General features: G+C 51.9%; 1 protein-coding gene across 1 annotated transcript; it reads right to left on the bottom strand.

Moving 5' to 3' along the window:
• On the bottom strand, window positions 1-13,295 carry SGK2 (serum/glucocorticoid regulated kinase 2; the record flags this gene model as incomplete). The annotated part of the gene is made up of 12 exons (XM_079719226.1): window positions 1-165; window positions 1,781-1,870; window positions 3,917-4,072; window positions 4,767-4,862; window positions 7,518-7,604; window positions 8,641-8,677; window positions 8,973-9,085; window positions 10,383-10,514; window positions 11,417-11,500; window positions 11,707-11,764; window positions 12,271-12,320; window positions 13,260-13,295. 12 exons carry the CDS (start codon window positions 13,293-13,295, stop codon window positions 1-3), a joined length of 1,104 nt encoding a protein of 367 aa, XP_079575352.1.
• Window positions 13,296-22,627: the final 9,332 nt, after the last annotated feature.

Genomic DNA, 22,627 nt, shown 5'->3' with positions numbered 1-22,627 from the left:
CTAGCAATCTAAGATGGCATCATCCTCTGGTGCATAGGAAAATCCCAGGAAGGCACTTGAGGCCCCAGAACTGCTGGCCATAGTGTCGGGAGTGCAGCCAATGGACTTTGACACAGCTTCTTGGGTGAACTCTGGGTCAAAGTGTTTCAAGTCAGCAGGTCCTGCCTGTGAATATAAGCCAATGATGAGAAGGGAACACTGGGGTCAGAGCTGCCAAAGGAGCCCACAGCCACGAGAGAGATGTTAGTGCTCCCCTCTGAGTGCCCCAGGGGTATCCTTACTTAATTGTCACTTATTCACGCATTTACATTGGTCATTGTACTCCATGAGGTCCAATAACAATCTATCAATTCCTCCATCCCCCACCCCAGCACCCTACCTGCTCCACACCAACCCTCCAGACGCTGCCGGTAGGAAGTAGATTGTGACATGAATGCAGTATGAATCAAGGACATAAAAAAGTGTGCACAACAGATACAGTACAGAGAACAAACTAGTGGTTCCCAGAGGGGAGAGGGATGGGAGGAAGGGCAAAATAGGTGAAGGGGATTAAGAGGTACAAACTACTAGGTATAAAATAAATAACTTACAAGGATGTAATGGACAGCACAGGGAATATAGTAATACTTTATAATAACTTCATATGGAGTATAATGTATAAAAATATCAAATTACTATGTCGTACACCTGAAACTAATGTAATACTGTAAGTCAACTATATCTCAATAATAAATAAATTTTTAAAATACATTCACATTCTTTGACTTGGTAATTCCCCAATTGGAATCCATCTTAAGGAAATAATCACAACTGTGGGCATAGATATACACTTAAAGCTATTCATCAGTCCATTATGATAAAGAAAAAATGGTAATAACCTAAAGTTCACCATTAGGAATGTGGTAGAATAAATTATGTTGCCCACATAGGGCTGAAATATTATACAGCCACTTAAAATCATACTTATAATGTCTTATATGACAGGGAAATAATGACATCGTTTTTAGCAAAAAGAAAGAGGGAAGAGATGATATTTATACGTATGAAGTGTGACCTATGTAAAAAACATAGAAAAGACTTGAAGGAAACATGCCAGTGGTGCTTTCTCTTGGGTAGTGAGATAATAAGCTTTTTCTCCTTGATGCTTTAAACATCTGTTTTACACACTTTCTAGAAAGAATACATGCCATTTTTATTATCAGGAAAAAAGCTAAACATATAAAGAAAATCTTTACAGGGCTTGGCTCTGTCTGGGTGTGCTCCATGACACAGCGCTTTAAAAACTGTAAAGAGCTCTGCGATGAGGGTTATTGGTGCTAAAAGTAAAGAAGTGCAGCCTGGGGCTTCCCTGGTGGCGCAGTGGTTGAGAGTCCGCCTGCCGATGCAGGGGACGCAGGTTCGTGCCCCGGCCCGGGAAGATCCCACATGCCGCGGAGCGGCTGGGCCCGTGAGCCGTGGCCACTGAGCCTGCGCGTCCGGAGCCTGTGCTCCGCAACGGGAGAGGCCACAACAGTGAGAGGCCCGCATACCACACACACACACACAAAAAGAAGTGCAGCCTGGCTCCTCACACAGAGCTGAACTGGCGGTCAGGACTTCTGGGCTCTAGACCCAATTCTGCCTCTAACTTATGGGGTGGCCTTGGACAAATCACTGAGCCTCTTGGACCCTTAGTTCTCCCATCTGTAGAAAGAGAACAGGCTCAGATACCCTCCCCAGATACCCTCCAAACTTCCATTAGCCCTGGGAATCCAGAATCTAGAATGTGAAGACCTCTTACCACATTAGGGTTGAAGGGTGGAGTCAGCCTCTTGTGGTACAAGTCGTCCCAGTTTATGGGGCTGAAGAATACATGGTTCTTTATCTCAAGCTGCAGGAAGAAGGTGCTGATCAGAAGTAGCCCTTTCTATTGGAGTTCCCACCCCACCTCACATGCCTCGGAGCTCCAGCTCTATTGGCAACTGGTTGTCAAGCCCTAAACTCTTCACTAGGAAGGCAACTTGTCATTCTGGCTGGTTTCCTGGGACAAAGGAGTGTCTGCAGTTAGACTTCTCCCCTTCGCCATTATCTCGAACTCCAGCCTTCTCCTTGTAGCAGTTGTTTATTCCACAGCTATTTACTGAGCAGCTACTCTGTACCATACTAGGCTGTAGAGGTATGTCAGTGAACAAGACAGCAGAACCTGCTCTTGGGGGCGCCGGGGGATCTTGGGGACCCCCTGTCCCCCATTCCGCTTCAGTGCATCCTGACTCTTCCAGAATTCTAACCAGAGAAATAGAGCAAATCGACTCACTAAGGAAGATTTGGGAAATAAAGCCCCAAGAAAAGCTGCAGTTTCCCAAAGATCCAGAATTTAGGATTCAGCCCTGGGCGTGACTCACCATTTCTTTCCTAATCCAAACCAGTGCTGGCACGAACTTCCACCTGTTCCAGCAGGACTCTCTCTCTACCTGTGTTTCTCAAAGAATGATTCTCTGGCTCCATATCAAACCCCCCCGGGGGGTCGCTAAAAAGCCAGATCCAAACTATTTCCAGACGCACACCCAAGAAACTGGTCACACTCATTGCCCCCAAATTTAAAAAACTCAGTGGCTGGAGGGACTTTTTCTGAATATCCTTTGGATTTTGATCTATGGGAATGTATACCTTATTTTAAAAATCATACATATTTTTTAAGATGAAAATTTCCTCTGGGAAGGAGGGGACCTGTCTTCATGAAAGCCCTGTTCTTTAAGCTGTCCAGGGATGGGTAGGCAAATGCCCTAAATGTTATTACACTTCACAGTATCTGGCATATAGGGCAGTTTGTACAAACACTTAAAAAGCACTACGTGCCAGACACTGGCCTAAGTGTTTGTATATATTATTTAATCTTCATAAGAGCTATGAACTCGGTGCTGTTATTACAGACGGGGAAACAGGTGCACAGAGAGAGGTTAGCCATGTGCCCAGGGTCTTGCACCTAGTAATTGGTAGAGGAGGGATCTGAACCCACGTAGTTTGTCTCACAATCCATGCATCTCAACTTCTACGCTAGAAGAGCAAACTTCTAGGGAGCATGCACAGTTGGGACAAATTATGAACCATAAGATACAAAAAGGCCAAAAACCAACTGTCACTTCTGAGGTGCTGGGGGCAAAAGCAGGATACCAGGGCTTCCCTGGTGGCGCAGTGGTTGAGAGTCCGCCTGCCGATGCAGGGGACATGGGTTCGTGCCCCAGTCTGGGAAGATCCCACGTGCCGCGGAGCGGCTGTGCCCGTGAGCCATGGCCACTGAGCCTGCGCGTCCGGAGCCTGTGCTCCGCAACGGGAGAGGCCACAACAGTGAGAGGCCCGCATACCACACACACACACACAAAAGCAGGGTACTGGGCATGAGCCCTGCATACAGCACCACCAAGGGGCTGGGCAGACAACCTAAGCCACCCCTCCTGCCCAACCCACAGATCTGCCCCTACTCTCACCCCATTTAAAGAACGAGTCCACCCTCCTCAGAGAGCAAGCAAGGGCACCTGTTACTTTCTTTTGCCCCCTCGTGCTATATAGCACAAGTCCCAGCAAAGCCTCGCCTGAATTCCTGTCTGGCCTCTTATTGTATTGTCACACTCTGTAATAATTTGTGTTTGTTTGTCTGCCTTCCCCTCATAAACTTAATAAGGGCAGAGACCCAGTCTAACGAATCCCTAGCATTTAGCTCAATGCCTGGCACATAGTAGGTGCTCCATAAATACTGGTTGAATAAAAGTGTTAGAATGAAGGAAATAAGTAGGCAGCAGCAGCTGTGAATCTCCAAATGCGTGAATTAGCAGTGCCTGGTTTTACAAAATAGCTGGATGCATGTCACTGCTTCTGGGTTGCCTCTGCAGGAAGCTGAGAGCCTCACGAGGGGCCAGTGCTCCGCTAGCAGGTCACTTACAAAGTCTGTTTTGGAGCCCAGCCGCTGCCTCTGGTCCTTGTGAAGAAGGGCTTGCAGGAGGTCGCAGGCGGCCACTGTCAGGCCCCCAGTGATCCGTAGCGGCTGGTTCAGAATGTTCTCATACATCTGGGACAAATCTTGGCTGTAGAAGGGTGGCTGGTGAGAGAGAGAGAGAGAGAGAGAGAGAGAGAGAGATGGGAGGATCATCCACGCTAAAGTGGGCACAGTTCTCAGGGACACTTGGAGCAAAGTGGGCAGCTGGAAGGATTCAGCCAGACCTGTGTCTGTGCGATGGCTCACGTGGCAGATTGGAGAGAGACAGAGACCTAAGGGCATCCAGCACAGTGGACAGGCTGTTGGGAAGGCCGAGAAGTCTCTCCCCACCAGTGTGAGGCTTGTGGATCCCCCAGGTGCCTCCTCTATCCCATGTCTCTTAATCCAGCTTGTGCCACGACTTCGCACTTTGCAAAGTTAACAGTTTCCTGTCATCATTTCATCCCAGCCTCACAAGCATCCTTTGAGACAGGTTGTAATTTTTCAGATGAGAAGAGTAGGCAGCCTAGGATTGGGTCCAGGGGCTGGTTCCACAACCTCCCAGCACTGTGACCTTTCTGAGTCTCAGTTTCCTTGTCATGAGGCACCACAGGAGTAACATGTGAGACGGTATATTGTAAAGTGCGGAACTGACTTTATTGAAAAAATATATCTAATCCTTGTATTCACTTTGGCATCATCTCTTTTCAGCTCGGAGACCAGTGATGGCTCATTCAGTTCCTCAAGGAGCCTGAGGAGGCCACACAAGGGACAGATCCACCCCCATCTCTTCCAGAGTCCACTATACCCCACTCACCAGGCCTTCCAGCATCTCGTAGAGAACGGCCCCCAAGGACCACCAATCCACTGCCCGATCATAAGGCTCTTTACGAAGCACTTCTGGAGCCAGGTACTGTTGAGGGGAAATACATTTATCTGAAAGACACTCAGCCTCCGTCTCCCCATTTGTAAGCAAGGCACTTGGAGGAAAAACTCAACAGGGGTTGATCCTGCTGTGATATTTACTTGTCTGTGCCTATGTTTATTCAGCATCCATTTGTCGAAGACCTGATTTGCATGGGGCTCTTTGCCAGTGTGCTAGGGACATAGAGGAGATCAGGCAGGACTGCCCTGTACAGTTGTATGTGTTGTGCATCACACAAAAGTACCAGCCAAAGGGGTAAAGGGGGCTGCAAGCCTGGCTATGATCAACTTACCAAGCCATAACCCTAGTATAGGGGTGCATCTGACAACTGACATATATTTATTTTAAATATTTATTTATTTATTTATTTATTTATTTATTTATGGCCATGTTGGGTCTTTGTTGCTGCTCAGGCTTTCTCTAGCTGCAGTAAGTGGGGGCTACTCTTTGCTGTGGTGCACGGGCTTCTCATTGTGGTGGCTTCTCCTGTTGTGGAGCACGGACTCTAGATGCACGGGCTTCAGTAGTTGTGGCACGTGGGCTTTGTTGTTACGTGGCGTGTGGGATCTTCCCAGACCAGGGCTCGAACCCATGTCCCCTGCAATGGCAGGTGGATTCTTAACCACTGTGCCACCAGGGAAGTCCCAACTGACATATATTTAAAGGGGAAACTTTTTCTAATTAGTCTGCACAAAGTGGGTGCCTTTATCGAATTTGCTCAAAAGCATCCAATCAGTGTCTTGGGACTAGGAAAGCCCTGGGAATACTCACGGGGCAGTGGGAAGACTAATGGATGAAGTGTAAGTCAGTGTGGCACATACTCGCTCTGGAAATCTTAGTAACAGATGAATGGAAAGGAGTCAGGAAAGAGGAGGTGGCACTTGCATTCCTCCTGACAGCTGAACGCGTGCCTTGTATCTGTGCCTTGCGCAAGGAGAGAACCTGAGCTGTGCTTCCTGCCAAACCCGAGGGCTTAGTGGCCTCTTAGCCTGGTGTCCCTGCCACTGAGGAAAGGGGTCTCAGCAACAGACAAAGCCACTTCGAGAGACTGTGCGTGCGGAGAGGGGCAGGGAATTACGCAGACCTGAGCTCTACTGGGTGTGTGGTCACAAGCAGGTCATTGAACCTCCTAGAACCTTGGTTTCCTCATGCACATAATGGGACCACAGAATCCCTCCCTACGGGCTGTGTTAAGGACACATGCTAATATATGTGTTACCCCTTGAACAACGGGAGCAACTGTGGTTACTCCTGTCTGTGCTCCCGGCACCATGGCAGTGGCTGAGTCATGGAAGAGACTTGTCAGGGCCACATGTCTCCGACATGATCCAAGGTGCCATACCCCCTGCTCCTTGCCTCAGCAGCGTCCAAGGAAGGGACGGCTGGGCTTTTAGGCTTTGGGAGGCCAGTTCTGTCTGTGGACACCCTGCCATACCCAAACACAGACAATAGCTCCTGCTTAGAGAGGCCGTCTGTCCATCAGCTCCCCTAAAACCAACTTGAGGAGACAGCTGAAATCTGAGACCCAGATTCTCAAGCACATGGAGAATAACAAAAGCTAAATTCCTGTCCCATGCCAGTTCGGGAGGGCTTGCCAGCCCTGCAGCCTCAGTCCCCCACCCCCAATCCAGACATCTGTCCAAGCAGCTGGGAAACCCTTTGGCCCCAAGGTCCAAGGAGTTTAAGGAAAGGTTTTTAACCCCAAAGCTGCAGGGAGGCCTTAGCAGGACAGAGAGATGTATGTGAATTACTGCTGAAACTTGCAAATTTTAACCCTCCAGGATCTTGGTGGCTGGAAGAAGGAGGTAGACCAGTGTCTTTACCCTTGCAAACCTTGATCTTAACTGTCAGGCCAGGGCCTCCTGTGGCACATGGACTTCACCCTGTAGGGCAGTGCTGTCCAATACAGTAGCCACTAGCCACGCGTGACTGCCGAACATTTGAAATGTGGCTGATCTGAGCTGAGAGGGACCATCAGTATAAAAGGCACACCAGATCAAAGACTTAGTTAGAATAAAAAGAATAAAATATTTCAACAATTTTATGTTGATTGTATGTTGACATGATACTATTTTGCCTGTGTTGGGTTAAATAAAATATATTACTAAAATTGATTTCTCCTCTTTCTTTTTTTTTTTTTTGTTTTTTTTTTTTGCAGTATGCGGGCGTCTCACTGCTGTGGCCTCTCTCGTTGCAGAGCACAAGCTCCGGACGCGCAGGCTCAGCGGCCATGGCTCACGGGCCCAGCCGCTCCGCGGCACGTGGGATCCTCCCGGACCGGGGCACGAACCCGTGTCCCCTGCATCAGCAGGCAGACTCTCAACCACTGCGCCACCAGAGAAGCCCTCTTTTTTCTTTTTAAATGTGCTTGCTGGAAATTTTTAAATTGCATATATGGTTTGCATTTCTGTTTCTATTTCTATCGGACAGCAGTACTGCAGAGTTTCACCAGCCGGGTCCCAGCAGCCCCTAGAGCTGGTGCCCCCATGACACGGAGGAGGGAACCAAGGCTGAGTGTACAGCCAGCTCGGGGAAGTGCTTGGGTGGAAGAAGTGGGTCCCTCTGGTATAACCTGGTGGCCCTAATCAGGAGCTGTGGCCTCGTCCACTCCCAGCCTTGCCCCTCCCAGGAGGTTTAGCTCACCTCGGGGGTGCCACAGAACGTGGACGTGGTCTCCTCAGGCTCTATACCTTCCTTGCAGAGGCCAAAATCCGTCAGCACCACGTGTCCCTATCGAGGAGGGAGGGCAGGGGTGGGAGGGTGGTCTGAGCCAAAGATATACCCAGGTCTATCCCCAAAGCCCAGATGCCACATCTGGGGCAGCAGCTGTGGGGTCTGATGTCCCTGGCAAAGGCACGGGCTGGCCGCTCCACTCAGAGACTCAGTGCTTCTAACCTGGATGCTAAGAGCAGCACAGGGGCCAGGTGGGGAGATGGCACTGCACTGTCTACCCCCACTCATCACAAACTCAGATCGACAACCTACAACAGCAGCAGTTCCAGAAGGTTCTCGCCGGAGGGGCCTAGTGGCAGCAGCCCCCTTAACAGAGGGTTGGGGACCCAGAAAGCACGCCTTGTGGCAGAGAGGGTGGTTGGTAGAGCAGTGTGGATGCTGCAGGGCTCTGTCCAGATCCCTCTTTAGGAGCCGTCCCGCCCATCCCCCCATGCTGGGCCATTGCCCTCATCCAAAGTCATGCCCCCTCTCAAGGGGCAATCCCCATCCAGTGACTGGTCAGTGTAGGGGCACAGATGCCCAGCCTCCTTGCCTCAGTTTGGAACAGTTCTAAAAAGCCATCCCAGCTCAGGCCCACCCCACCCCTGTAAGATCAGCTGAGGAGGCCTCACTTACAGCCACAAGGCAGGCGAGCTGCTTCCTCTGCCCAGTCCTGCCTCCTCACCCCCTTAAACGTGAATCTCTTGAGAGTGTTCTCCAGGAAGCTTCTGCACCCAGTGCTCCATCTCAGAGTCTCTTTCCAGGGAACACAGTCTATGCCATGGAAGGACTACAAAATCCTCGAGCCTCCACATGGCTCCATCCCTGCCCCCCACCCCGTATACACGTACATGCACATGGATACGTAGCCACGTGTACACATAACGCACATGCGTGTACATATATGCGTGTATGTGTGTATACAGGCATAGGCACACATGCGCACACATACTTGAATGCGTCCTTAGCCACATGCACGCATGCACAATGCGTGCACACACACTCAAGGGCACACAGCACACACGTGCGCACGCACACACACATACCCACCAACCTGGCAGTCCAAAAGAATGTTCTCTGGTTTCAGGTCCCTGCAGAAAACGAGAGAAAAGGGCGCTGTGATGTCACAGCTGCTTAGTGACGTGAGCTGGGGACCGGGGTCCTGCAAGAGGACTATTCATGGAGATGCAGAGATGCACAGGGAGAGCCCGAGGAGGATGGGCACTCAATCCCAGGACGGAAGAGGCTCCCACTTGCTGGCAGGCCCTCCTCCTCAGACAGAGGACCAAGTTCACCAGGATTTCAGCAGGATCTGGGGGTCCATACGACTCCTGGCTGTTGGGGCAGAAGGGCCAGGCCTAGCTCTGAGCCACAGGCAGGCCTCACCTGTAAATGATGTTGAGGGAGTGCAGGTAGCCAATGGCGCTGGCCACCTCGGCGGCGTAAAACCGGGCCCGGGGCTCCAGGAACCGGCGCTCCCGCTGCAGGTGGAAGAAGAGCTGGAGGGGGAGGAGACATGTGAGCGGGTTCCTGGGGGGCTCCAGCTCCTCAAGTGTGGGGTGGGGGGCAGCTGGCCAAGTAACCCACTCTCTAAGCTGCAATGTCCTCATACAAGGAAGGGCATGCTGGCCCCTGCCCCACAGAGCGGGCAAAGTGTCAGCAGGAAAGATGAATTAGCAGGGATGGAGCACCTATTGAGTTTCAGTCTCCAGCCAGACCCTTTCACGTCTCTAATCTCCTTTAATCTTCCTGACTACCTTCCAGGTATCAAGTAGGAGGTCAGTTTCACAGAAAAGGAAACTGGAAGAGTCAGAGCAGTCAGGTGACTTGCCCAAGGTCACATACTGTAATTGGCAGAGCTGTGATGTGAACCCGGGTGCGTCAAAGATGTGCTTTTCGGGCTTCCCTGGTGGCGCAGTGGTTGAGAGTCCGCCTGCTGATGCAGGGGACATGGGTTTGTGCCCTGGTCTGGGAAGATCTCACATGCCGCAGAGCGGCTGGGCCTGTGAGCCATGGCCGCTGAGTCTGCGCGTCCGGAGCCTGTGCTCCGCAACGGGAGAGGCCACAACAGTGAGATGCCCGCATACCACACACACAAAAAAAGATGTGCTTTTCCTCCAGCCCAGGTGATAAAATGATTATGATGGTCAAACTGAGCCTGGGTTAGATCTGCTCCCGGGCCAGTTGCTTTGGTCTATTTGGCTGGCAAAGAAAGCCCTTTACCTCCAGCAGGGAATTTAGGGATGCAGGACAAAAACTTCCCTCTTGGCATCAGGCTAAAGAGCTTGAGGTCACACAGGTTAAATCTGGGGTCACTGAGAAGGGCCATCTTGTCATCTTGCTCAGAGTGGCAGAAGAGGGAGCCCAGCTTATCCCAGCTGTGCTTCTGGGTCACCAGGTGGCCTCAGATCTTTCCCACAGGGACTGGTCACTCCCATGCAGTGGTCTTTGGTGTAAGATGGGGGCATTAGAAATACTGACCACAGAGCTCCTCTAACAGTGACTTTTCCCAGGTCCACTGAAGGGATTCTGGGCAGCTCTGCTTGGAAGTCAAGTAATGATAATGGCTGGGAGTTAGATAGACCCGCCTTCAAATCCTGGCTCTGCCGGGTACAGGCTGAGTGGCCTTGAGCAAGTGAGTTACCTGCCCGAGCCTCGGTTTTTTTCAGCTGCAGAATGGGTCTGTTGTAAGGATGAGGGGAGATTGTTCCAGAACCTGGGGCACCATGAGCATGTGGGATGGAAAGCTCCTGCTGAGAGCCGGGCAGGGAAGGCGCCAGGTGGACCTATACCCACCTCTCCCCCATTGACATAGTCCAGCACAAAGTAGAGCTTCTCCGGCGTCTGGAAGGAGTAACGCAGGCCCACGAGGAAGGGGTGGCACATGTTCTTCAGGAGGACGCTGCGCTCCGCCATGATGTGGCTCTGCTGCAGAGTCACACAGACAGGCCATGTCACCGCCTACACGGCCACCTCACCCAGGACCTTCTCATGCCCCTGCTCAAACACCCACCGTGACTCCTCACTGCCCTCAGAGCCAAGCCCAGCCTCCTTGCTTAGCATCCAGGACTCTGTGTGGTCCACCTCATCCCCGACCAGTCCACGTGGGTGCACCTCCAGCCCTGGATCCAAATGCCCCGCCCCCTTCCCTGGGACAGTAAGCAAAGCTATGTTAATACCGCGTAAATGAGTCCCAAGGACAATCTTGCAGAGGGAAGAAGCTTAGCACTATCCACATTCAGCCTTGGTTGCTGTTCCCCTGCCTGGATGCCGTTTTCAGACCATCAAAAATCCTATCTTCAAGGCCAGCGGCAAGGCCACCTCCTTCAGCTTTCTGAAGGACACCTTCCCTTCGATGTCCTTGTTCACATTAATTCCCTCCCCTGAGTCCTCCAACTTGACATTCAGTTCTCTCTCAGGGCCCGCTCTGTCCTTCTCATGGAGTTGGTGTTAAGAGACTCATGTCAGCCAAAGTATCTAGATCTCCCCGTTGGCTGTAGCTTGAAGGGCCTTTGGAGAGCCTGAAGTGTGACCCCCACGTTGCACAGATGGGGAGGCCGGCACCTGACAGAGCAGAGGACTGGTCCACCATGGAGCCCTGAATCTTTAGGGGAAGGCAGAGGGCCGGGCCGGGTCACCTGCAGGCCCCTGGGGTAAGGCAGTTAGCCTGCCTTCCTGGAGAAGGGTCAGCATCCCGGGCACCACCTGACCCCCCTGCTGGGCCACCTCTGTGCCCAGAGTTGGGACGCATCTTAGGAAGCCACCTGAGGCTGGGGGCAGGGGGCCGTCAAGAAGCAGGAGAGGAGATGCCTGGGCCCAAGCCCTGGTACCTCTTTCTTCTTTAAGATGGACTTTTTCTGTAGCACCTTCACTGCGTAGAACATCCCGTCGGACTTGTGCTTGGCCAGTAGGACCTGAGCAGAAAGACAAATGCAGAATCCATGGTGACTACTCCTCCAGGCTTTGTATTTCTCGATGGCAGTGCAGGCCTCCAGCCCCTGCCCTGCGCCCATGATTCTGCAGGTTGTAAGCTCCCTCTCTGCATGTGCAAGTAACAGCAGGGGGCAGAAGAGGCCAGAGAAGGGGAGACCCAGGCCTTCCATGCTCACGGGTCACTCACCTTCCCGTAGTTTCCTTTGCCAATGACTTTGAGGAAGTCGAAGTCGGTGGGCCGGGCACTGCGGGACGAGGGAGGAACACGGGTCAGCATTTGCAAGCTTGGGAAACTTGATGCTTTAGTTCAAATCAGAGCTTCCTTTTAACTTTGAAGCTGGAGAAGGCAGGGAGCTTTCTAAGAACGCCATGTTCTCCCAGCCAAGAGGGTCTTATAAGACTGGCCCCTGCCCCTGGGGATCTCACAATCGTGTAAAAACAGACAAGGTCCGGAGAAAACCAGACGCAACAGCATAGAAGGCAAAGGAATCTGACCTCCAAAGACTGAGAAGGGCCTGGAGGGTGGGGAGCTGCTAGTAATGCAGACTTTGGGGGGATACTTCAGCCACAGGGCTCAGCATGGGCAGAGGCTGGGGAATTAGTGGGAGATGAAGCTAGGGGCCGGTCCTAGGCCCAGATGGCAGAGGATCTTGACGCTGGACCAGAGAATTGGATTATATTCCCAAGGTGAGAGGGGAGCCAGGTATGAGGGCAGCTGGGGAGGAAAGTTATATGAGAGATGAGAACTCACTTTGGGTTGGCGGAAGGCCCCAGGTTGATATTCCCATTGGCCCTTGGGGGCTAAAGACATTTAAAGAAAGAAGTGATTAAAATCAGAGGGTCCCTAGTCCTTGGCCCCCTCTCTTTCCCCTGGTCCAAGCCCTGCTCCTTTTCCAATATCTCTACTAGGCTTCCTCCCTCCCTCCCACCTCCCTCCCTCCCTCCTCCCCCCCACCTCCCTCCCTCCCTCCTCCCTCCCACCTCCCTCCCCCCCACCTCCCTCCCTCCCTCCTCCCCCCTCCCTCCTCCCTCTCTCCCTCCTCCCTCCCCCTCCCCCTCCCCCTCCCTCCCTCCCTCCCTCCCTCCTCCCCCCCTCCCCCTCCCTCCTCCCCCCTCCCTCCTCCCTCCCTTCCTTCCTTCTTTCCATCCACCTGCTAACCCACCCACTACCTCACCTGCTTCACACAACAGCCTTGGGAGGCTGCTGGCCGTTGTACCACATGTGAGCGTGAAGAAACTGAAGCCCAGAGAAGAGCCATCCAGGATGCCCCACTGGCATGAGAACGCAGGTGTCCTCAGGGCCAATCCCATGATTTTCCACCCCATTTACTTCTTTTTTTTTTTGTGGCACGCGGGCCTCTCACTGTTGTGGCCTCTCCCGTTGCGGAGCACAGGCTCCGGATGCACAGGCTCAGCGGCCATGGCTCATGGGCCCAGCCGCTCCGCGGCATGTGGGATCTTCCCGGACCGGGGCACAAACCCGTGTCCCCTGCATTGGCAGGCGGACTCTCAACCACTGCGCCACCAGGGAAGCCCCTCATTTACTTCTTGAAGCCCTTGCCCAAGTCCCTTCTCTCTTTACCCTGCAAACGGCCCTGTTCTGGGGGTTCACAGGGATCCCTGCGGGCACCCCCAGTCCTGGGACCGCCCACCTGGCTGACTGGGACTTCCAGGGCTTTCCTCAGCCTTAGGAGGAAGTGAGCCCCCTGTTGGTGGGTGGGGGAACCAAGACCCACTCACCTGCAGACTGAGGGTCCCAGCCGGGCTAGAGTCCATCTTGTAACAGTGATCAGGTGGGCTCTGGGGACACAAGGAGAAACAGGATGAGAGAGCTGACGTTGGGGAATTAGTGTCACTTGTCTGGGGCCTTAGGCACTGCTGCCCTCTCCACCCTTCCCCAACCCAGACACCTGCCCAAGGTCAGCAACCCCCGCATGGGACAAGAAATGATATCCCCTGGACCCAGCCTCTCCCATCAAACGTCTCAGGAGGGAGAGAGGGAGGATGGTCAGGGGTGGCCCCTCCTAGGCTGAGTCTTTTCAAGGGTTGAGAACGGCCAGGGCAGCAAGATCCCTGGGAGCCAGGGCAACTCTGGATATCTGGGGTGGCCAAGGCTGGAAGGAGTCTTGCAGAGCATGAAGTCTGAGCCCTTCCCCCCATTTCACTGGTGGGGAGTCTGAGGCCCAGAAAGGGACTTGCCTAGGGTCCCACAGCTTGTGAGGGGCAGACTGGGCTCCCCTGGATCCCTGGGGACAGCCCCGGGCTGGGCTCTGTGCTGGCTATTATCTCTCTGCCACAGAGACTTCCGCCTAATGTCCCTGGAAGGGCAGCTGCCCTGGGGACCTTGGGCCAGAGCCATGGACAGACCCACTGACCTATGTCTATTTGAGATGAAACAGTGGAGAGTGTGAGCAGCGGTCTATGTGGCCAGGAGCATATGTCTTCCCTGCGCCCAGCCTGCAGGGTGGAGGAGGCCGGTATGTCCAGGCCCTGGCTCAGCATGCCCAGTAACCCATAGCCCTATCCCTGCTTGGAAGATCAAGGCCAAGAACTGAGATCTCACCTGAGAATCCAGTTGCTCGTGTGGGCTGCTGGGCACTGTGCATGCCAGGACCACAGCTTTGGCCTAATGTGGGACCTGGGCTGCCGTAGAGACCACCTGTCTTTACAAGGGGATCCCTGGAGCAATCACCCCCTGGCCTTCTTGGGAGCTGAGAAAGTGACCACAGGGGAAGCGAGGGAATGGCCCAGCCCTGTGGAGCCCTGAGAGAGTGAGCCACAGAACTGGCCAGATAGGGAGTGCGGCCTGGCTTCAGCCAGTGCCCCGTGTCTGTGCTCCCGCAGGCAGCTCACACCCACTCCTGGCCTGGCCCTGACAGCCCCTCTGCCAGGCCCCGGCCTCCCCAGCCCCACGTACCTGCACAGCCTGAGGAGAGGCCGCTGGGAGAACCAGTGGTTGGAGCCGGAGGATGGGCAGTGGACAAGAGAGCCTCTCTGTGTTCTCCCAACAAGGGCCGAAGTGTCTGTGCCTGGCGCCGGCCCGGCCCCGGCACCCAGCTCGGAACTCCCGGCCGCAGCAAGGGGGCTGTTGATGTCACGCGGATGCCAGCGGGGCTTAAGAAGGGACCGAAGACCTCTGTTCCCTCGGGGACATCGCCTCCCCCTGGGGGGTGTGGGTGGAAGGCGGTGAGCGACAGCTGCCGGAGAGCCTGGGCGACGCTGGGGCTTGTTAGAATGCGTGTGAGAGTGTGGGGCAAGGAGTGTGTGTGCAGGTGTTTCGTGCAGAAATGTGTGTCAGTGTGTCTGTCTGGTGTATCAGTGTGTCCCTGTATGTCAGGGTATTTGTGCATCAGTGTGACCATGTTTGTATAATTTTGTCGGTGTGTCTGTACATCTGTGACTCTCTGTTCTCACTGTGTGGAGATGTGCTTCAATGAGTCTCTGTGTAGTGTAGTGTGTGGACATGGCAGTGTGTACCTCTATATATGTTAACGTGCTGTGTGTATGTGTGTAAGTGTGAGTCTGTGTGATACCTGTGTGTGACAGTCGTCATTGTGTGTCTGTGTTCATATTGGTGTATATCAGTAAATTGTGTGTGTGTGTTGTATGTGTGTGTGTGTGTGTGTAGGGGGCCTGTCTGTGAGGATACATGTTCCCCGGGGCCTACCAAGGCCTGGTGCAGACCATCTAGGGCTGAAGATGAGGTTCTAGAGACCTCACCGTGACAGCCAAGAGCCCTTTGCCTCCCAGGAACCTGCAGGTGTTTCAGAGCCCGGGTGTCTGGTTCAGTCAGCGTGGCCTTGGTCTTTGCTGAACACCTGGCCCTTTGGGCCTTTCCCTGCCGGCGCTCCGGGGCTCTGGCCGCTGTCTCCAGGGCAGGGCTGGTTGGCTGTGTAAGAGCCAGGAAGCAGGGTCCCGGTGGCACCCTGGTGCATGAAGGCCTTGCTGCCTGGTGCGATAATCAGGTATTCACAGGGTCCCTTCCTCTCTCTCGCGGAGGTTATATGGGGTGTTCTGGGGAATGAAGGAGTTGACAGGGCCTGACTCAGCTCCTGCCCTTCTGGAACTTTCTGTGTGGTTACCACATGCCACACCCAGACCTCTGTAGTTCACCACAGGTTGGGTATCTGTGCAGCTGGGGCTGAGGGGTTGGTCAGGGAGGGACCTAAGCCCAGTGGCCTTGGGAGTTCTCTGTAGGCTCTGAAGCGGGGGTGTCATACAAGGAAAACCCAAGACCAGTATCAGAGCTCTCCATTTTTTAAGAACAGAAATGTTGAACCAATACACAGATGGACAGGATATCACGTTGGCAAAACAAATGCCCAGAACAAGGACATTTCTTTTCAATGACAAGACGCTGATGCAGCCTTCATTTAGGAGCACTGCTTAGAACAGGAAAACAATAATAAAAATAATAATAACCTCAGTGTCCCACCGTAGGGCACTTCAGAATACCCGCCAGCTGTAATAGCTCCCTCTCTGGAACTTACACCCCTCTTGAGAGACTGTCCCACTGCTATGTTCCCTTCTCAGTTAAAGTCCTTGAAAGAGTTGTCTGGACTTAGTCCCCACTCCCCCTCCTTTTCTCTCTTGAACCCATTCCAAAGAGGCTGTCATCCCAACATGCCTCCAAAAGACTGGACCAATGACCTCCTGTGCCAGAGCCAGCGATGGATTCTTTGTCCTCACCTAAGTCAGTGTCTCTGAGGACATAACCTGCTTTTCGCAGCTGGCTTTAGGATCTCCCATTTTCCCTCCTGCCTCGTGGATTGCTCTTTCTTCAGATCTTCCACTGTTTTCCCCTCATTTTTACCCTGAAACGCTGGCCCGGACTCTACCTATACTTGTTCCCCAGTTGACCATACCCAGTTTAATGGTTTTAAGTGTCGACTAAACGCCACAATTTCCAAACTCATCTCTCTAGCTCTGCTTCTCTCCTGACTCTGGCTTCTCCGACACTTCACTAGTTAGATGCCCAGAGGCGCTTCACTCTTAACACGTCCAAAAGGAAAGTCTTGACCCTTATTCCTTCCACTCTGCCCCAGACTACTCCTCCCTCGGACATCCATCTCAGTAACGGTACTGCCACCTACTCAAAAGTCCAAGCCACCAACTCGGAATTCATTCTAGAAACTCTGCATCCTCATCCCTCCTCCATTCCACCATGAAATCTCATTAGACTCCACCTTCAAAATATATCCAGAAACTACTGCAACCACCCTGTCCTGAGTCACCATCATCACTTGCATGGATTATTGCCTTAGCATCCCTACTGTGTCCCTATTTCTTTTTTTTAATTAATTTTTATTGGAGTATAATTGCTTTACAATGTTGGGTTAGTTTCTGCTCTACAGCAAAGTGAATCAGTTATATGTATACATATATCCCCTCCTTTTTGGATTTCCTTCCCATTTAGGTCAGCACAGATCATTGAGTAAAGTTCCCTGTGCTAAACAGTAGGTTCTCGTTACTTATTTATTTTATACATAGTAGTATATATATGTCAATCCCAATCTCCCAATTCTTCCCACCCCTGTCTTCCCTCCTTAGTATCCATAAGTTTGTTCTCTACAACTGTAATTCTATTTCTGCTTTGCCAATAAGTTCATCTGTACTATTTTTCTAGATTCAGCATATAAGCGATATTACACAATGTTTGTTTTTCTCTTTCTGACTTACTTCACACTGTATGACACTCTCTAGGTCCATCCACATCTCTGCAAATGATACTATATCGTTCCTTTTCATGGCTGAGTAATATTCCATTGTATATATGCCTGCGTCCCTATTTCTATCTTGAGCCTCTACAATCTTTCTTCACCAAAGCCAGAGTGACTCTTTAAAACTGGAAATCAGATCATGTGACTTTTTTGCTCAAAAACTCCATTGTTCTTCCCACCACACTTAGGATTCAGATCCAAAGTCTTTACCATGGTCAACAAGATTCCACGTGACCCGGCTCACATCTCCATCTCCACCTGGGTCTCCAGGCCCTCCCTCTCACTATGCTAGAACCTGTCTGGTCTTTTTGCTGTTCCTCAAACACACAGAGCACCCTCTAGCCTCCTGTCCCTTGCACTTATGTTTCCCCCTGCTTAGAATATTCTCCCCCACCCCCACCCCACCCCCCGATGTCTGCATGGCTGGCTTCCACTAAAATCACAGAGGTCTCTGCTCAAATGTCACCTCTCAGAGAGGACTTTTCTGATTGCACATAACTGATTGTCCCGGTTTGTCTCAGACCTAGGGGTTTCCTGGGATGTGAGACTTTCAGTGCTTAAACCAGTACAGTCCAGGGCAAACCAGGATGGTTGGCCACACCGCAATACAAGTCCCACTGGTTCCCCATCCACATTTTCTGCTTTATATTTTACTCTGTAACACATCACTCTCTGACACCTTATCCTGCAACTCTTTGTTTATTTTCTGTCTTGAAATAGAACATCGGCTCTGCAAGGGCAAAGACTTTTTTTGTTCACTGTTGAATCTCCAGCATCTAGATCAGAACCTGGAATATAGTTGGTGCTCAGTACCTATTTGACTAATGAATCAAGGGATGAACTGATAAGATAAATTATAGTACATACATAAAATGGAAAATTACCCAGCTAAAAAATGGTATACAAGGGCTTCCTTGGTGGTACAGTGGTTAAGAATCCTCCTGCCAATGCAGGGGACACAGGTTCGAGCCGTGGCCCGGGAAGATCCCACATGCTGTGGAGCAACTAAGCCTATGTGCCACAGCTACTGAGCCTGTGCTCTAGAGCCCGCGAGCCACAACTACTGAAGCCCGTGTGCCTAGAGCCCGTGCTCTGCAACAAGAGAAGCCACTACAATGAGAAGCCTGCTCACTGCAATGAAGAGTCGCCCCTGCTCACTACAACTAGAGAAAGCCCGCAGCAACGAAGACCCAATGCAGCCAAAAATAAATAAATAAAATAAATAAATTTATTTTAAAAATAGGGCTTCCCTGGTGGCGCAGTGGTTGAGAGTCCGCCTGCCGATGCAGGGGACACGGGTTCGTGCCCCGGTCTGGGAAGATCCCACATGCCGCGGAGCGGTTGGGCCCGTGAGCCATGGCCGTTGAGCCTGCGCGTCCGGAGCCTGTGCTCCACAATGGGAGAGGCCACAACAGTGAGAGGCCCACGTACAGCAAAAAAAAAAAAAAAAAAAAAAAAAAAAATGGTATACAAGCTTATGTGAATCAAAACGGGAACATACATGTGATACAATGTCAAGGCAAAAAGCAGGTTTCCAAATGGTAGGTGACCAGGAATACCATCTTTGTAAAGTAAGTAAAGACATGCACATAACCATCAAAAAAACGGCTGGAGGGACATGACCCAAGGTGACAGTGGGTTAGGTTCCTTCTTATCTTTGTATCACCGTGTAAAAATTCTCAAAGTGTTGCTGTTCATTTAATACTTAGGAACTAAGTCCTGGTGGGAGCTTTGACATGCTAGCTGCCCCCAAACACACTCTCCCATCCGCTTTACTGTGACTCCTACACCTGAGCAAACTCTCAGCATCTTTCTCTCCTGGTACCACTGCCCTCTGCTTTTTCTGGCCAGAGGCTGAATGAACATCGATATTCTTTCCCCGACTCTTCAGACCTACAGAGACCCCTGCAAACTCCCGGCGGGTTGGTGGGGGGGTAGTCCAAGCTCCTCCGTGAACCCTCCAGCCTGTGCCTCCCCCTAACTTGCCCCAGCCGAGACTTGCACCCCTTTACCCCATCACTACACTGACCTGCCCCCATCTCCTTGGACCTGCTGAATGCGGTGGGAGTGCGGGTGGTGTCACACAGCTCCCTCTTCTGGGAACACTCCCCTGACCAATCTGGTCTGCTCAGCTATGACCTTTGCATCTGTCCTCGCTCGCCTTCCCCAGAAGCCCCGCCAGACCACCCCCAGTGCCATGAACCCTAGCTCCCTTCCTTGGGCCCAATAACTTCTGTTATTACACTGTCTTCACTCTACCGTCATTTATTCCTTGACAAGCCTGCCTGCCCACTGCCTAGCAATGACATACCAATGACAGTGCATACCAACTGGGTCTTATTTTGTTCCTGCAGTGCCATGGGTTAGGAACTATCATCACTGCTGTTTTAAAGAGGAGGAAACAGGCATGGAGAGGCCAAGTGACTTGACTGAGACATTTAGGTAGTAAATGATATAAACTGGGTTTTGAACCCAGGCAGTCTGACTCCAAAGCCCATGGCCTGGAGTTTCGGGAAGAAGTTAGGAATTTAGAAAAGAAAGGGATGAAGTTAGTGCGAAGGAAGTTAGGATTAAATGGGTTAGTTAGGAAGGAAGAAAATTAGGCAGCTGAGAAGGCAGAGAATTAGTTGAGAGGGAAGGAAGGAAAGGAGCGAAGAAGGGATGGAGGAGGGCTTCCCCGGCGGCCCAGTGGTTAAGACTCCGCGCTTCCACTGCAGGGGGTGCGGGTTCGATCTCTGGTCGGGGAACTAAAGATCCCACAAAAAAAAAAAAAGAAAAAGAAAGAAAGAAGAAGAAGAAGAGAGGGAGGAGGGAAATGATAGAAAAAATGAAGGAAGGGAGTTAGGAAGGAAAGAAGTCCATAGGGTAGTTAGAAAGGAAATTAGCTAGGTAACTAGTTCCCCAGTTTGGTAGACCAACAGGCCGGCAGGCAGGTGCCCTGCTCACGGCTGAGCCGCTCACCTGAGAAGGCTGGATCCCAGCTCAGGTCCTGGGCAGCAGTCCCGTGCCCAGCTCTGCCTTCCGGCCTCTCTGCATGGTCCCTCTGACCTGAAACCCAACCCTGACTTGCCGAACAACCTTCCCGGGTCAGGAGCGACCTGTCACCCAGTTGCTCAGGCTCCCAAACCAGCTGAAGTTCAACCTCCCAGGGCTGCAGGGCTTTCCAGTTACTAATTAACCGCTGGACCTGAATCACAATGCTGGCTGCTCCCACTGGCTCCTCCACGGGGCCCTGCCCTGGGGACCCTTTTGAAAAAGGTACAACACAGCTTAAGTTGTGTGACCTTGGGCAAGCGACTCCAGCTCCCTGAGCCTCAGTGTGTGTTCTGCCTTACAGGGAGGAGCTCTGAAGTCCCTTTAACACTGTCACATGTCACTCTCTGAAATCTTCCCTCTGCGCCCCTCCACCGCTCCCCACCTCCAATTCCAGCTCAAATGCTGACTCTCCCACATAGCCTTCCCTGATTCCAACAGCGGAGTCACTTTCCCTTTCTCTTAGAGCCTGGAGAACTGACCGCGGAAAGGGCTTGTCTTGCACAGCTTTCCCTGATGGGGACCACCCGCCTCTGGGATTAGCCCAATCGTGGATCCATCCAGGGAGGGGCAGCTCATTCCCTCCAGAGCCAGCCTCATCACCTGATACCTCTGGCACTCTCTTGTGTTGAGCCAAAGCCAGGGCACAGAGCTCACCTTGTCTTGCACTGCCTGGGCACCGTCCTGGGAGGAGAACCACGGCTGAGCTGAGACCCATGCCCCGCTCTGCTTTTTGGAGAACTGAGGCTCAGGCACCAGGGCTCAGCTCGCCCCAGGTTTTCTCCTGCTTGATCTGAAGCTGCCCAGACCAAGGGTTCTAACTCAGGGCAGGGGTAGGGCCTGGCCTGCTGGACAGGTGAGAAAAGCTCCGCCCAGTGCCCCCTTCTTAGCAGGCAGCTCAAGAGTCTGACTGCCATGCTGCCTCCTTCGCTGCCTTTTTATTAAAATGTCAACAACTTCCCAGTCATTCTAGTGCCTTAGAAACTGGCTGCTCTAATGCGCTCTGGAGGAAACCTGCACACCTCATTCCCAGCCTCCGCCAACACACAGCGGCAGGTGTCCGACTCCTGCCCCGAGAGAAGTGGTGGCTGGCCAAGGGCACCAAGCAAACCAGGGCGGAGCCCCGGGTCCTGCCTCTTTCCAGACAGAGCTGCCCCTGCGCTGCCAAGCTCCTCCTCCCCTACATCCCTCCTCCCACACACTCACAAAGCCAGTTTAAAAAAAAAAACAACCCACATAATGGTGTTGCATAAACTGTAGGGAAGAATTCCAACATACCCAAGACTTTGAAATAAACAGTGAAAGCTTCTCCTCCAGCCCACCTTCAATCTCATTGCCAGGGGTAACTGCTGTTAACAAAATGGTGATTCTCCTTCCAGACTTTTGTCTGCGCCCTCATCTACATATCGCATCCATTATCCCCCCAGAAAAATGGGCCGTACTATACATATTGTTCAGCAACTCACTTTCTTCCCCTCACACACAGCTTTCCATGTCAACACATATAACATTTTAAAAAACATCTGTATCACATTGTATATTGTGGGATTAATTTCCCATTCCTATTTCCTATTCACTGTTCCTTTGCTGATGGACATTCAAACTGTTACCAAAATCGCAGTAATTCTAAGTGAGGCCGCAGAGCATATCTTTGTGTTAATATCCTGTGACCTTGGGCAAGTGTTTCTGTCTGATAAACTTCTGCAAGTGGGAGTGCTGGGTTAATTTTGACCTATCTACCAAATTACTGTAACGAGCTGTACCAACTGACTTGGCTATCGGCAGTGCTTAAACTTGCCCTTTCCCCTCAAAATGCTGCAGAAAATAGCCAAGGCCACCCCTGCCCTGATGCCACTGCAGTAATGCAATCCCTCTCCATCTTCATCTTCCTTCTTTCCCCTTCCAATCTCCCTGTCTCTTCTCTCTCAGCTGGCTGGATTCTGTAGTTGGGGTGCGAAGGTCAAAGATTTGTTCTCAGGGATGAGAAGGGGAAACAAGAGCCTGAACCAATAGGAACCCACCTCCGTGAATATTCCCTCCACCTTGACATTCCTCAGCCCACTTTTCTGTGCTTTATCTGGCCCCCTGTTCCTACTCCCACCAATACCCCCCACTTGCACACACCCTCTCACACCTGCAGATTCATCCATAGGCAGAGGGAATAACAGGCATTGGACTGAAAAATCTGTTACCCACGTGGGCTGGGCGCAGGACGCTTGGGCCAATATCATTCACACACAGGCCAGAGATGAGCCCCCCAGTTTTCTCTTAGGAAAAAAGATTTTTAGAAAGTGATAAATGTAGAAAATTTTAAAAATCAAGCTGGACTATGAGGTGGATAATGAAAAACTTCAG

Source organism: Hyperoodon ampullatus (genome assembly GCF_949752795.1).
Source record: "Hyperoodon ampullatus genome assembly, chromosome: 14".
Lineage (NCBI taxonomy): Eukaryota > Metazoa > Chordata > Mammalia > Artiodactyla > Ziphiidae > Hyperoodon > Hyperoodon ampullatus.
This window is presented reverse-complemented; position numbering and strand designations above follow the sequence as displayed.